The 15,159-nt window shown below is 32.0% G+C and overlaps 1 protein-coding gene across 1 annotated transcript in view; it reads right to left on the bottom strand.

The window, feature by feature from the left end:
* Positions 1-5,899: 5,899 nt before the first annotated feature.
* Positions 5,900-15,159, bottom strand: part of LOC106459415 (LIRP-like) — a 10,790-nt gene continuing 1,530 nt past the window's right edge. Inside the window, exons 2-3 of the mRNA XM_013919035.2 lie at positions 7,320-7,527; positions 5,900-6,344 (exon numbers count right to left, since the gene is read on the bottom strand). Coding sequence (XP_013774489.1) covers positions 6,151-6,344; positions 7,320-7,527 — 402 coding nt within the window. The 3' untranslated portion in view covers positions 5,900-6,150. The remainder of the gene's footprint in view (positions 6,345-7,319; positions 7,528-15,159) is intronic.

The following is a 15,159-nucleotide window of genomic DNA, read 5'->3' as shown; positions in this document are numbered from 1 at the left end:
TTAACAAATATTGTGATTTAAAACAAAATATTGATGGAAAGAAATTTTCAATTAGAAGTTTTGTTTTGCTAGAAATTAGTTTTTGTTTAAGTGCTAGGATAGGTTCATGCATGTAGAAAATATTAATTTTATTTAAAAAATTTTCTCAAGCTTCCGTATTGCCATCTGTTGCCAATTTAATGTACTACTTTTAGAGAGACTAAATGATGAGAAACTATAGTAAAAACTTAAATTGAAAAGGTTAGGAATATAACTTTATCTGTACGTTATAGTAACATTTGCATATTAATATGATACTATTACCCATATTAAGTAATGAGATAGTTAAAACATATTCATCTATATTTTAAAACTTCCCAAAAATGTTTTCTTGATAGTCAATATTTCTAATAATTTTCTTCTCTTTGCACTTGTGTTTAACACTTTTTGTTTTGTGCACTCGATTGGGAATTTTAAGTAAATTCATGACACATTTCAAAAACATCTACGTTCCAAAATGTTAGTTTTTTGTTTTTAATTACCACCAATTAGAGTAGTTAGGAATATTCTAGGAACTTTCTCGTTGCTTTAGTTGCTTCCTTGATGAACCATCAAACACAATTTGCTTACAATCGAGTCGCAGCCTCAAAGTGTTAGAATTGTAACGTTAGTATAAATAACGAAGGATATACCCCTGCAGAGAATGAGGGTATTTTTATGCGTTGAATTATCGTTGAATTTATGCGTTGAAGTTAATTATCGGAAGTATGTTTAAAGGGGTAAGTCTGTTATATAAAGAACACAATTTTTCATGTTTGTAACCATAAACTAACAGATAGTAAACTTATTGACCATGTTTATTGGTTGTATTTTCTAAGCAGGTTTTTGACCAATATTTTCGATAAAAACGGAAAGGAGCAATTGTGCATGTGACGGTTGGATATTCACATCCACATTTTGGTACCTTGTGTCGCCAAGATTATTTACAGATGGTTGTTCATGATCTATTGTAACGATAACAATGTTGACTGACATTGATAGTGTTTTATTTATGGAGGTTTATGCTGCAGCACAATATCCAGTGCAAGGGGCTTTTATGTAAAACACTACGGTGTATGTTGTCCCTCTTCTTTGTGTGCTTTATAAAGTTATTCAACAGTTTGCGAACAATGACTTTCAAGGGTACGTTTTGGTAACCCAATTAAATAGAAGTCCATGAGAGGTGTCTGCGAATGATATAGCACGAATCTCCATTTGTACGTATTTTGTAGAGAAACTGTCATGTTTATGTGGATGTGGCTGGATGGATTTTTTTAGAGCTGTATCCTATTGATATCTAGGCGGTACAAAGATGGTATTCTTCGTGACACATAGTATTGCCAATATGTTAACTAGATATTATGCTGAATTCACCAACACATTTTTCTCAACTTCAGTGTATTTAACTTACCATTATAGCTGTAACATACAACCACCTTAAATCCCCTGTAGAAACTTTGACAACATGCTCTGTACCTGAGCTTTTGCAGACACTTGTCACATGCCAGATACCGTTGGTACATCTTTTCAACATGTTAGTCTGGGGAAAAACGTATGAACACAGCTTTCCTGTTGCTTTTATAAACCTGGATCCATGTGAATTATCTAATTTGTAGATCCTTTTTTAACTGCAGTGGATTTCTGTACTCTTGGGCTACTTCCGGTAACAAGTTGTTTTACTTTTTTCATTAGATTCAGGTGTATAACTGGTAGCAATTCGTGGAGTAGCAAGAAGGGATCAATTTTATGCAGCACCTGCATTTAGAAAACACATTTAAATAAATTGTAACAAGAGAATCACGGGAATAGACAAAGGCAAGGTGATTGGGTAAGCAATTTGTTATCGTAGATCAGGAATAACATTCTGTATTGAAACTAAAACAGACGTTAATTGTTTATGTCTTTGGATCAAAAATTCTCAAGTAATTTTTCAAGACGTCAAAATGATCCATTACACAGATCTACGTTTAAAGTTGCATTGAACTTACATAGCTGTGAATACTCATCTGTGTGTGTGTATATATATATATGTTTTAAGATTTTTGTCTTCCATCTGAGTTTTATGTAGCATAATAGGGTGGGAAAAATTACATATCTGTATTCAGACACGTATTACGTTATGCTGAAATCAATTTCAATTTACGAAAGTAAAGTCGCCATTCAATAAATACACGTATTACATTTGGTAAAAACGAAACACATTTGACCTTCATGCCACAGTGCCTTTTAGCTAGGTAAATTTGTAAGTCAAAACAAGTGGTCATTACGTTAGATACTCATGATCAATTTGATAAATTGTGTTGTTGGTTTCTTTTAGATATGTGACATATACTTGTTAAGAAAATAAAACGTTTTTTTAGTAATATACAACTAATTATATAACAACGATTTTTTGTACGGTAAAATTTTTCAGAATAAAAGTTTTGAAGGTTAATTTTTCATACCTTTAATATTTTATCGCAGATGGGGGTCTGCAACAGATTTTGAGTAATTAGTAAACAGATTGTGACCGAAACTATAAGAATAATGAAAATTAACATGTCTCTATTTCCTTCCACTTGTGTGTGTGTATATATATACAGTAACATGTGTATGTTTGGAAAACGTATTGCTATTCATATTTAAACATATACTTTAAAATGTACTAGGACATTATTTTATATACCTCACTGTTTAAATCAAGGTGTTAATTAAAAAAATATATAAACGTTTACTGAGTTGTTTAGAAACTAATGTCACTGATGGGCCATGAATTATAGGAATAACTGCAACAAAAATATAATATGTAACGAGTGTTGGCCTACCTACTATATGTATGCATACCTTCTTCTTCGTGTTATAAATTTCGAAGTCACAGAAATTATTATCACATGTTTGTGTTTAAAAATGAATGTGGCTGTCTACTTTTATACCTATGTTGTAGTATACCTGTTTGATGTATAAATAATTTCAATTAAAATTCAGTTGTATTTATTTACTTATTGTCTTTTCTTAAATCTTATCATTCTTAATAAGGACAGCAGGAATAATATGGTGGAATTACACTGAAGTAAACATTCCGTTAGTTCCTATGGAGTTCACTAGAAGTTTGTGACATACTTTTCTGGTAAATTAACATTTCTCTTTCCCAATGATAATGGAAACATTTCCTGCTCTTCTTTTAACACTTTCTCTTCAGTGCGTTAACCACTCTTAAGAAACACGTGAATTATTATAACTTGCTATTTTGTGGTGAAAATTAAAGACTCGTCTGATTTTTAGTATAACTGCTGTAGGATGATGAGGTCAAAAGGTTCAGCAAAATGATCGGGAAAGACGGGTAACTATAGACGGCAATAACTTGGAATAACACCTGATTAGTGGTAGGAATAAATAATAGTCCTCAGTGATGTAACATCAGTGTTAGGAAGAAACAACGGTCCTCAGTGATGTAACATCAGTGTTAGGAAGAAACAAGAGTTTTCAGTGATGTAACATCAGTGTTAGGAAGAAAAGAGTTTCCAGTGATGTGACATCAGTGTTAGGAAGAAACAACAGTCCTCAGTGATGTAACATCAGTGTTAGGAAGAAACAACAGTCCTCAGTGATGTAACATCAGTGTAGGAAGAAACAACAGTCCTCAGTGATGTAACACCAGTGTTAGGAAGAAACAAGAGTTTTCATTGATGTAACATCAGTGTTAGGAAGAAACAACAGTCTTCAGTGATGTAACATCAGTGTTAGGAAGAAACAACAGTCCTCAGTGACGTAGCATTAATGTTAATAAGAAAATTGTACTTAGTGGTTATAGTAAGAAAATAGTTATTGGTGATGTAGCAGACAAAAGATTGACGTTTCAAAAGAAAAGAAGGGCAGAATCTCTGAATAACGTAATACTTAAAACATTATAATTTTAAAAATGATTCAGAAACTATAATTTTGAATGAAAATGTCAAAAACCCTAACATTTGATATGTACCAATCAGAATTAACAGCTAAATGTTTGTTAGCAAATAAGCAATAGGCTATCTGTGCTCTGCCCACCACGGGTATCGAAACCCGGTTTCTAGTGTTGTAAGTCCGCAGACATGCCACTGTGACAATGGGGGGAGGGAGCTATCTAAATGAAGTGATGTCCCATACCTTAACGTTTTAAATCTAATAAGAAATCTAAATGGTATCGTAAAGAAAACTTAAATTTGCAAAATGGTAATACAGATAAAAATTCTGAACGATGTAATACCCAAGACTTAACATTTGTAAGATATCAAAAAGGAACAATAATTTATGCAAGGTAATAACCAAACCTTATCATTCGACAATAGTAATAAGGAGCTTTCAAAGTTTTTGAACACAAAAAGCTGGTGAAGCATTAAAAACTAATAGGCGTAAAATATGTGATAAAAGTGACATTAAACTGTAGATTTCTCTTCACACTTTTGTCAATTTGTACATAATTCGAATCAAAGGTGTGTGAAAATAACCTTTTAGATCTATTTTTCATTTACAACAGTTCGCTGTACAAGAGACTGTTGATACTAGAATTATGGAAAGTATTCCAAATAAACGTTCCTCTCTATAACAGTATATAGAAATACTCCTTTTGAGTGTATGATGAATAATATTGGTCTTCGTAAAGAAGAAAGTAATTTGAAACTATTGATTTATTTACTGGTCTAACTGAGATATTAGATATATAAATTTCTTGAAGAAATAACGTTTATGATGTTTTATTGTGAATATATATAAACTTGAATATTTGTTTGTCTTGTCCTAAAAGGTAGAAAATAATTGAAATTCTACATCTAATGTAATATTTAAGTTTCTTATAACAGATTTTGCTCGTCGAAGGACAACTTCAAGTATTATATACTACCATTTTGTTAATTTAATGCCCCTTAGTTCTCAGCGGTAAGCCAAAAGGCTTATTACGCTTAAAACCTGGTTTAGATACTCGTGGTGGACAGAGCACGGATTGTCAATTGTGTAACTATGCCTTTAACAACAAAAAACAAAGTTATTTTAATTTCATTATATCAAATGAGTATTTGGTATTTTGAATCTAAATAGCACCTTATGTAGCTCAGGGAGTTACCAGTCAGGTCAGAGATCCCAAAGGTTCACTTATAACCGGTCATAACTTAGAAGAAAAAGATGGTAACTAATCACTAGCACCCGCTGTCTTTGCCGATTAGTGAGATTGACTGTCACAATTATAACGCCACCACAAATAAAGTGTGACTGCGTTTAGCAGCATATCGTGACGTAAAAATGGATCTTCTGATTTACATCTTTGTACCCAAGAATTCGACACACGATAGTCCATAATAATTTCGAAAATATTTGTATTATAATTGTCAAACGATGGCGTCAACTTAAATGTACTGACAAAGGTAATGAATCTGATTAGCCTTTAAATAATGTTTGCTTATAATTATAATAATACGTGTGTCGTTTAAAAAACCTACAGATTGAAAAATCTCTAGTTTTCAATCAATTGACCTATTTACCCATGTGTTTACCCTTAATTGCATTGTTATAATTGATGTTAAGCTTAATACCGAATCTTATCTATGGTTGATTTAAAGAACACGAATGTAGAACAAAATAACAGATTTTTCGTTTGATTATTTTAATGTTTGAAATATGAGAAAACAATATCAAACACAGCTGGTTTATACCATATTGTGTCCGTCGATGCAAGGGACGAAGAACAAAGTTAAAGAAAGGTACTATAGTACAAAAAAAAAGCAAGTTTAAAAGACAAACAGCGCAAAGTACTGATTTTTTGGAAACCGAATTTTGCTAGGCTAAAGATGGCCAATTTAAACCAATTTATGTAATACCACGTTGATATAAAAACATAATTATAAACCTGAGTAAAACTGAGCTACACGATTAGTTGAAGCTGTGAAACAAAATATGTTTTTATTAAATAATCATGAACAACAATAGTGTATATTGATTTCACCCAGGTTTTTCAAACACATTCTCTAACTAATAAGTTGTTGGCATTTTACTATATATATAGACTTTACAAAACATAAGCCGAATTACTGCAGTGAAAATAACTATGGAAGGTTTTAATCAAGTGAAAAGCATCCCTGAAATGCTGGCAGTCTGTACCCTTCGGGCCAACGACGCCATCTAGTTTCATTTCGAATGCTGGCCACAGTAAGATGTTAACTCTGAGATTGAGCAGCCTTTCCTACAGCATTCATCGGCCACGCCCCTCATCTTTCGGAAGAAAACATCTCGTTTTCCAAACACTACCCGAGCTGTTCTGCTGTCCAGAAAACCATCATCAGGTCTTGGTTCAACATACGAAAAGGCGGTCCACCAAGGTTCTGAAAATTAAAACAAGGAAAATAAAGACTACATTACAATATTTGTAAATTTGTTTTCAAAACCCTATTTTTGAAAAGTGTAGAATTTTAATTGAACTTACGGGATAATTAAAAATAAGTTTACACCAGTATGAATTATCAATAAAAAAAATGGAAAGCTTCCTGATTTTCGTCAGTTTAAAGCATAGTCGTGCATTATTTCTCCTAAAAAATAAAAAAAACTAGTGTAAAGGAATTTTCTGTAATCGTTTAGATGGACAACTTAACACAAGATCACGAATTTTCATGGCTTAGAACAAATAAAAATCAGCACTTAATGTGCTTTATCTATCAGCTTTTTTTTTTCATTTCACGATGACAAATAGTTCAGAGTTAATTGTTTATAGGCAACATTTTTCTATTGCTCTTGAAACATATGGTATATTTTACAGATTAAAATGCTTGTGATTTTAATTTTTTAGTTTCTATCAGTTAGCAATATAACGGTTCTGTCTTAAAAGAAGAAAAACGCGTATTTTTTTTCAATAAGGAAAATAATGTTATAATTTAATCATATTCTACAAGTAGTTTGTGATGCCACATTTATGACATCTCAAGAGATGCAAAAATAAGCTGTTATTCAATAACTACTTGGCCTGATGGTTAGAGCACTCGACTCACAATTTTTGGGTCGCGGGTTCAGCCACGGGGGCGTTATAACGTGAAGGTTAATCCCACTATTCGTTGGTAAAAGAATATACCAAGAACTGGTGGTGGGTGGTGTTGACCTGCTGCCTTTCGTAAAGTCTATCACTTCAAAATTAGGGTCGGTTAGCACAAATATCCCTCGAATAACTTTCACGAAATTCACTAAACAAAGAAGTCAATGAATAATATTAAAATCGAAATTCATTATGAGACATATTCGAAATTAAGCTGAAGGGTGTAAATCTTGTGTGAGCTTTTAAATTTTGAAAGGTTCTTGAAACAAGTTACCTAAGTCTACACGATTGGAAGTAAAATCGCTGTCAGCCCTCTTGTTTGGAGTGTAGTAGACGTTGTTGCACACTAAGGCTAACGCCTCTGCCAAGTGTCTGCCACAGAACTTCTGGCTTCGGGTCTGGAGTTTATGTTGATTCGGTAATCCTTGTACATAAGTAACAGCTGTGCATGCGCACAAAGCCAGAAGTAGCTGCCAGTTCATCTAAAGAATAACAAATGTTGAAAAATTCATGACAAACAAATATCGTTGAATTTGTTAAAATCCGCACATTCTTTAGAAAAAGAAAAATGGATTGAATCAAAGGTTAAAAATCAACAATTCAACAAACAAACACCGTGAAGACAGTTTAAATGTTTATCTTTATTATCAAACAAATAGATATCTCCCATAATTTTTTTTATAAACACATCCCTTCGAATAGGCTTGTTTCTCAAATGATATGACGTAATCTTATAATCAAGCTCCATCCAGAAAACATTAAATTGAAAATTGAACACAATATAATATATATATATATATTAAAAGTGACCAGTATTTCTGGTATAGAATAATGATATATTTTTAGGTATTTACTAATTTAAAACGTGCCACTGCTGGTGCACTTGTCTTCATGACTTTTAAAAGATTGATCGAAATTCATTTTTTGGCATTTTCTAGTGTGTAAGACATTTGAAATGAAAGTACAAGAGATATAACACTAAATCGTGTTCAGATCTCAAAGGAAAACGGTTCCATTAGTAGCAATGATTAGCTAAATCCTTCATAAAGTGACCACAAATCTGTAGGTTTACCTGGGAAGGACTTAAGACCCATCACTCAGTTATACAAATAAACGGCTAAATATGTTTTGCACGAGGACTTTTACCGGATTATGACAAACTATTACTTATTAAGGATAGGCCAAGGATAAAAGAGTGTTTTTCCGAGTTAAACATTCCTACATCATTTATTAGTGTTCACACAAGACTAGTAAGTAACAGTGAATAATCCTCTTCAAAACACTGATTCCAAGCTTTCACAGTATGACACGAGAAATAAGAGATCCTAATTTTGTGGTTGAATTTATTATTCCATTAAATGTGTTCCGAAGTATGTAATTAGAATTATGTCAACTGTGTTTTGGAAACTGATGCCTGATCAAGAGGTATTTCAAGATGATATTTTTTCATAGCATCATAATTTTCGTTTTTAAGTTCTCAATAAGAGTACCATACGTTGAAAATAAGTCTTGAGGAGTAAGTGAATGCTGTTGAGTGTATTTAGTTGTTATAATATAAAGGTCCTTTGTAAATAGTGAGGCTAATAATATATTACAATAAAAAAATAACTCTGGATTCTTACCCTTTAGACTACGTATACATAATATGAAACTATTTAAAATTCTTCTTTTTTGCTTTAGAATTCTAAATAAATGTTAAGCTTAACCCCTTATTATGCGACGTGGTATCTTGAATAATAAAACTTTGAGTTAAGCTAAAATTTGACAAAATTATTAAGCAATGTTACTTAACCACAGAACTTTCTATAAGGTCAACTTTTGTGTTTCTGAATTACAAATGTTTCTGCTACGGTAACTTTCATAGTGTTGAATTTATAAAATTGTAACCGTCTGGTATTTGCAAACTATATGGTCTAGTGATTAGTGTGCTGGGTTACAGATTAGTGTGCTGGGTTACAGATTAGTGCGCTGGGTTACAGATTAGTGCGCTGGGTTACAGATTAGTGTGCTGGGTTACGTCTCTGCAGAAAGGGGTTTATGATTTGCTAGTTACGGAATTATTGGCCTGAAACTTAATATTATAAGCTTTACGTATATAAAATCACTATTAATAGCGTAGTTTTAGGTTATTGTTCGAACTCGTGTAACGCACAGGTATTTTCTTTCGAATTATTACAACAATATACTTCATAATGCAATCATAACACCTTATTTTGTAAAGTAAGATTTTAATTTTCACATTTTTTGGCCGTTTTGTTCAATACTTTGATTAGAATTAACGAAATATAATCCAAAATTTTTAAAAAAATGGCTTATTTGTCACGATTTTCATTTCACATTTAGAAACGTAACGAAAAGGAAAAGGTTTCTACAAGAAAAAAAAATATTTGTTTGTTTAATCCATTCTGTATTTAGGTTTTCCATTAGTAATTAAATAATTTACTTTGACATCATCGTGTAGAATCATTTAAAATCCAACTGTTTGTAAAATGTTAAAGATGATTAAAATGTAGTTTGACTTTGTTGTTTTTGTTTTTAACGCAAAGCTGCACAATAGGCTATCTATACTCTGTCCACCACAGGGATTCGAACCCCAGATTTTAACATTATAAGTCAGGAAAATGACTCACGGGGGACATAATTTGACCTACTCTAGATTTAGTTATGGTTGTATACGTTGTATTACCAAATGCCATAAAATATGTTTCTTTTTTGTTTTTAAGGATAACTATAAATTTTTGTAATATGAAATATTGTTTAAAATACAAAATGCTATTGGAATTTTATCAACAGTAATACATATTTTTATATCAAAAATCAATAACAGTTTAGTCTGATGATATGTGTTAAAAACACTGATTTAAAAACAAAGTTACATGATATCAATCAATATATATATATATACTGACTGATAGTTATAATTTCGTGTTACCTTTGCCGGAGCATAAAAATAGATCTACTTTAGTAGCAATTGAAATAAAATTAAGATGCTTGTAATCAAATCGGCATAAAATGTCCAAGGAAAGCCGAAAGCGATGTCTATGCAATGATAAATTGCATCGTATTAATTTCAAGCATCCAACTTTGTCTAATCTCTTAAATGTCTAAATCATTTTAAAGTAAAAGTTTTACCGAAGTCAACGAAAATTGCATTTTATTGTTTGTTCTCTACGCCCGTGTAGGGCTGTAGATATATGTATATGTGTGTGAACTTTTATTTTATGCTTTAATTCATTTTTACCAGGATAAATGAGTGAGGACCAGAATACCAGTATATAAAGATTTATCTCATTGATTTTCTTCACCAGAACAACAGTTTCAGTGAAGAAAATATGACGCAGAGGCCTGATCTACTTTTTGATTTCGATATTTCCGCTGCAACAGACTAGTTTCACCGAATTTACGGCTCATCATTGCTGCTGGGAAGAGCGAAGTAAATAAGAAAAGTAGGCCTTGTATAGCGGTGAAATGTAAGCAACTTGTTAGTTTATATCTTTGCTCATCACTAATAACCTAAAATACTTTAGGTGTTTGTATAACATGCTACATACCGTCACAATTAATGATAATGTACATTACTTTCAGCGATAGTGTTTGTGCTGTCTCATGTCTGTTTTTTTTTATTATTACTTCCAAATTTTTCTAGAATATAATTTCATTTTTTTTCTCCCTGTTTCAAATCAACTAAGAATATTTACTTGTTTTCTAGAAATCTTCTTTCTTTGTAGAAATCCCCCCCCCCCCAAACCACTCCATTATATTAATATATACTATAGTTATAGGTACTTATTTAAATCAATTATCATTTATTTATACTTTATATTAAGCCACAAAGAAGTGTAACTGTTTCAATACTCACTGTTGTTCGGGAAATAGTGTGTAAATAGGGGTGCCAATAATGATAATGAATAAGAATCGAACAGCAACAAATCAGAAATGTAGTTAGTTACTTTTCGTAATTTAATAACTTTAAGTTTTTGCGTCGTCGGCAGTAAATATGGCGGACACTGTGTGGATGAAATACTGTTATACTTTTTATTGTCCTTTAAAAAACGACCCGGCATGGCCAAGTGGTGAGGGCACTCGACTCGTAAATCGCTGTTTCGTGGGGACGTTATAATGTACGGTCAATCTCACTATTCGTTGGTAAAAGAGTAGTCGAAGAGTTAGTGGTAGGTGGTGATGAATAGCTACCTTCCCTCTAGTCTTACACTGCTAAATTAGGGACGGCTAGCGCAGATAGCCCTCGTGTAGCTTTGCGCAAAATTCAAAACAAACCAAACTTTAAAAACGCTAAGGGATTGAATAAAGAATGTAGAGCTAAAAATATAATAGCCGTAATACCAATGTCTTATCAGTTATGACAAGTATTATTAATTATAACTAGCTTAGAAGAGGCATTCTCATCATAACAGTTGGTTTAGTTGTTTCGTCTGCTTTCGGCGTTCAGTATCGTAATGTAATGTATATTGACTGTTGTTACTTAACGATGTTGGTTATGTCTTAGATATCTTCCCATGCAACAATGCGCATTTCGAATTATAGCTCGTAAGTAATAGAGACACAATATCAAATTATCTGTTAATAGAATATATTTAACTGTAACCAAGATTACGGGTATTTGACAAGTTTCGGCTAGTTGGATATCTTGACGCAACAATAATTTTCACGTTCTGATCTTTGCGGTTTTATTAATTTATATTAATTAAACTATGAGCTTAGAATCTAATAAAAATTACTACATCCAATAAGTAAGGTTAAGTAGATGTGATTAGAATAATTAATAGTAATAAGAAAACTATTGACGATATTTCTAGCACGAAACAATACTTACCAGGGAATTACATATGACAACTTAAACAGCAAAGAAACAGACACAAATAGTTTTTATAGTAACTTGATGATGGTAAACATTAAACCAAAGGTCTCTATTTTTCATTTTTGATGTTCTAATGACACAATATCGTTAATGAAATATTACTTCATGTGTAAATTTCGATTACTTTGAGTTCTAAACCGAAAACAATGTGGCTGAGTAACTATATCGATATTGAGTAGAAGGGTAAGGCTAATTAACATTAAGTGTACAAGAGAGTGACACGTGAGAAATAAAAAGAAAATTACATCCTGCTGAGTAAAACGTTTTGTTATCATAAAATTGGTAATATATGACCATCGATAAGATTTTCCTCTGATGTGAGTCATTCAGTATGACAGACATTAAGTATAAAATCTAAGGGATGAATTAACTTATTGAAAAAAGTACGAAAGCTCTTTCCTAACTAAAAACTCCAGTATATGTACGATGAGTTTTAAGCACTGCATTCTTCACTTTATTTGTTTAACTACATCACAAGCCTAAGAGTATTAGTCTGTTGACATCTTGTCCTAAGATAATAGCAGAAATCAAACAGATTTTACATCGGAAAAATTAAGAAAAATTAGAGAAATTTTTTTGTCTGAAATGAGTTTTTCTTTCTCAAATTTTTTTATACGTTTTATAACCTACCTTTTGTAAACATCACTTTTTAATTCAATATACAATCTGCAATATTGGTTTATTATATAAAAATAGAACCATTTGGCTAAATTTCGCGGTATTTGTAATTTGAACACTAGTAGAGCTTGGTTTATTTTTAAATAGCCCATTCAGTTATTCTCTCATAAGAAAAAAAAGACAGTTCTGGCAGATAATTAGTTTTATAAAATCCTAAATGTACAATAATAAACTTTTACTTAATCGATTTTGATGACGTAATGTTGCAATATACGAGCCCCCCCACCCCACCTAGTGGCACAGCGATATGTCAGCGGAGTTACAACGCTAGAACTGGGGTTTCGATACCCGTGGTGGGCAGAGCACAGATAGCCCATTGTGTAGCTATGTGCTTAACTTCAAACAAACAAACAATATATGAAATCATATTTTACTATGTATATTACACAATTATGTTACATGAGCCTCGCTAGCTAGTAGTAGAGAGCTGTTGTATACATGAATGTTTTGTTTATTTCTTAAATTTCATACAAAGCTACTCAAGGGCTAGCTGTGGTTGCCGTTTGTAAGTTTAAAGTGATAGTCTAGAGGGTTTGTTTGTTTTGAATTTCGTGCCAAGCTACACGAGGGCTATCTGCGCTAGCCGTCCCTAATTTAGCAGTGTAAGGCTAGAGGGAAGGCAGCTAGTCATCACCACCCACCGCCAACTCATGGGCTCCTCTTTTTAACAACGAATAGTGGGATTGACCGTCACATTATAACGCCCCCATGGCTGAAAGAGCGAGCATGTTTGGTGTGACGTGGATTCGAACCCACGACCCTCAGATTGCGAGGTAGAGCGCCCTAACCACCTGGCCATGCCGGCCCAGTCTATAGGAAAGACAGGTAACCAACCCCATTCACCGCCAACTCTTGGGTTACTTTAATCACTACTGGGATTGACTGTCAGTTTTATAACACACCCGATATTTTTTTGTGATAACGAGGCTCGAACCAAAAAACCTTATATCCACAATCTAGCACACTTATCACTAGGACGCGCTTGGCCAATAGTTGAAGCTTTAAAATTAAAATAAAATCACTATATACTAGAGGTATAACTAGACGCATTCCAAATAACTAAAATGCTAAACGATTGAGAAAATCAGTAAGTCGTGACATTTTATTTAAAATTTCAACTGTATACATTTTTAAGGTTTTGTTATAAAAAAGTGTATTTATTATTATTTTTTATACAAACATTTTTCTTAAAAACGTATACAGTTGAAAATTTTCCATAAAATAAGTTCTTCAGTACTTAAAAATTAAGTTAAATAGAAATATACATTCTAGTTCTGACGAAAGTTGATGTAGATGTTTCACAAATATAAACTGTGCTTAAAACAGAACTTTCACTAGAAGTGAAACTAAAAAGTCAGATTGCATGTTGAACCGGGGAGTGTAGCTGATAAACTATGAAAACGTAATAATAATAATAATTTTATATTGACAAAGTACTAGTGAATTTTCTGTTAAATTATAATGACGACTATGTTTGTTTTAAAATTTAATTTTAAAAAAACTTTCCTTTTTTTCCTACACCTCAGCTGTAAGTTTGAGGGCTCGTAACACTAAAATTCGGAGTTTGGTCCCTAAAGTTTACATATTGGACAGGTATCCTATTGTGCATCATTGCACTTAACAGTAAAGAAATATTTTTTTTTTTATTTCAGAAATAATAGTCATAAGAGGACCTCTAGTGTCAATATTCATTTAGTTTTTATATTGTATAAAATGTAGCTTATAAATAATATTTTAAAAGAAAAATCGGTGTCTTCTGTCTTAATGTATAGAACCTGCTGAATTACGTTTTTCTTATACCAACAATTTAAACTTTAACTTTCTGGTAATCAACATCACAATACAATCAAAGGATGTATAGTTTTTAATTCTTATGTTATTTAGACTTTGTTAGAGATCGAAAAATAATGATTTATCAAAATTCTTTCTATCTGTTATGAACTGTTGGCTAATCGCATCAATGAGAGGATTGACGGATGAATTTTTCAACGACGGTAACCTACCTTTAAACAAATATAGAAAAACAGTCCGGTGTATGAAATTAAAAATCATTTAGCTGCGTTACGTAATGCACAGTATAACATAAAGTTCTACCAAATATAGAAAAACAGACCGGTGTATGAAACTAAAAACCATTTAGCTGCTTTATGTAATGCACAGTAGAACATAAAGTTATACAAATATAGAAAAACAGACCGGTGTATGAAACTAAAAACCATTTAGCTGCTTTATGTAATGCACAGTAGAACATAAAGTTATACCAAATATAGAAAAACAGTCCGGTGTATGAAATTAAAAATCATTTAGCTGCGTTACGTAATGCACAGTAGAACATAAAGTTATACCAAATATAGAAAAACAGACCGGTGTATGAAATTAAAAATCATTTAGCTGCGTTACGTAATGCACAGTATGACATAAAGTTATACCAAATATAGAAAAACAGACCGGTGTATGAAATTAAAAATTATTTAGCTGTGTTACGTAATGCACAGTAGAACATAAAGTTATACCAAATATAGAAAAACAGACCGGTGTATGAAATTAAAAATTATTT

Source organism: Limulus polyphemus, unplaced genomic scaffold (assembly GCF_000517525.1).
Source record: "Limulus polyphemus unplaced genomic scaffold, Limulus_polyphemus-2.1.2 Scaffold605, whole genome shotgun sequence".
In the NCBI taxonomy this organism is placed as follows: Eukaryota; Metazoa; Arthropoda; class Merostomata; order Xiphosura; family Limulidae; genus Limulus; species Limulus polyphemus.
Note: the sequence above shows the minus strand (reverse complement) of the source record. Positions and strands in the feature narration are given on the sequence as shown.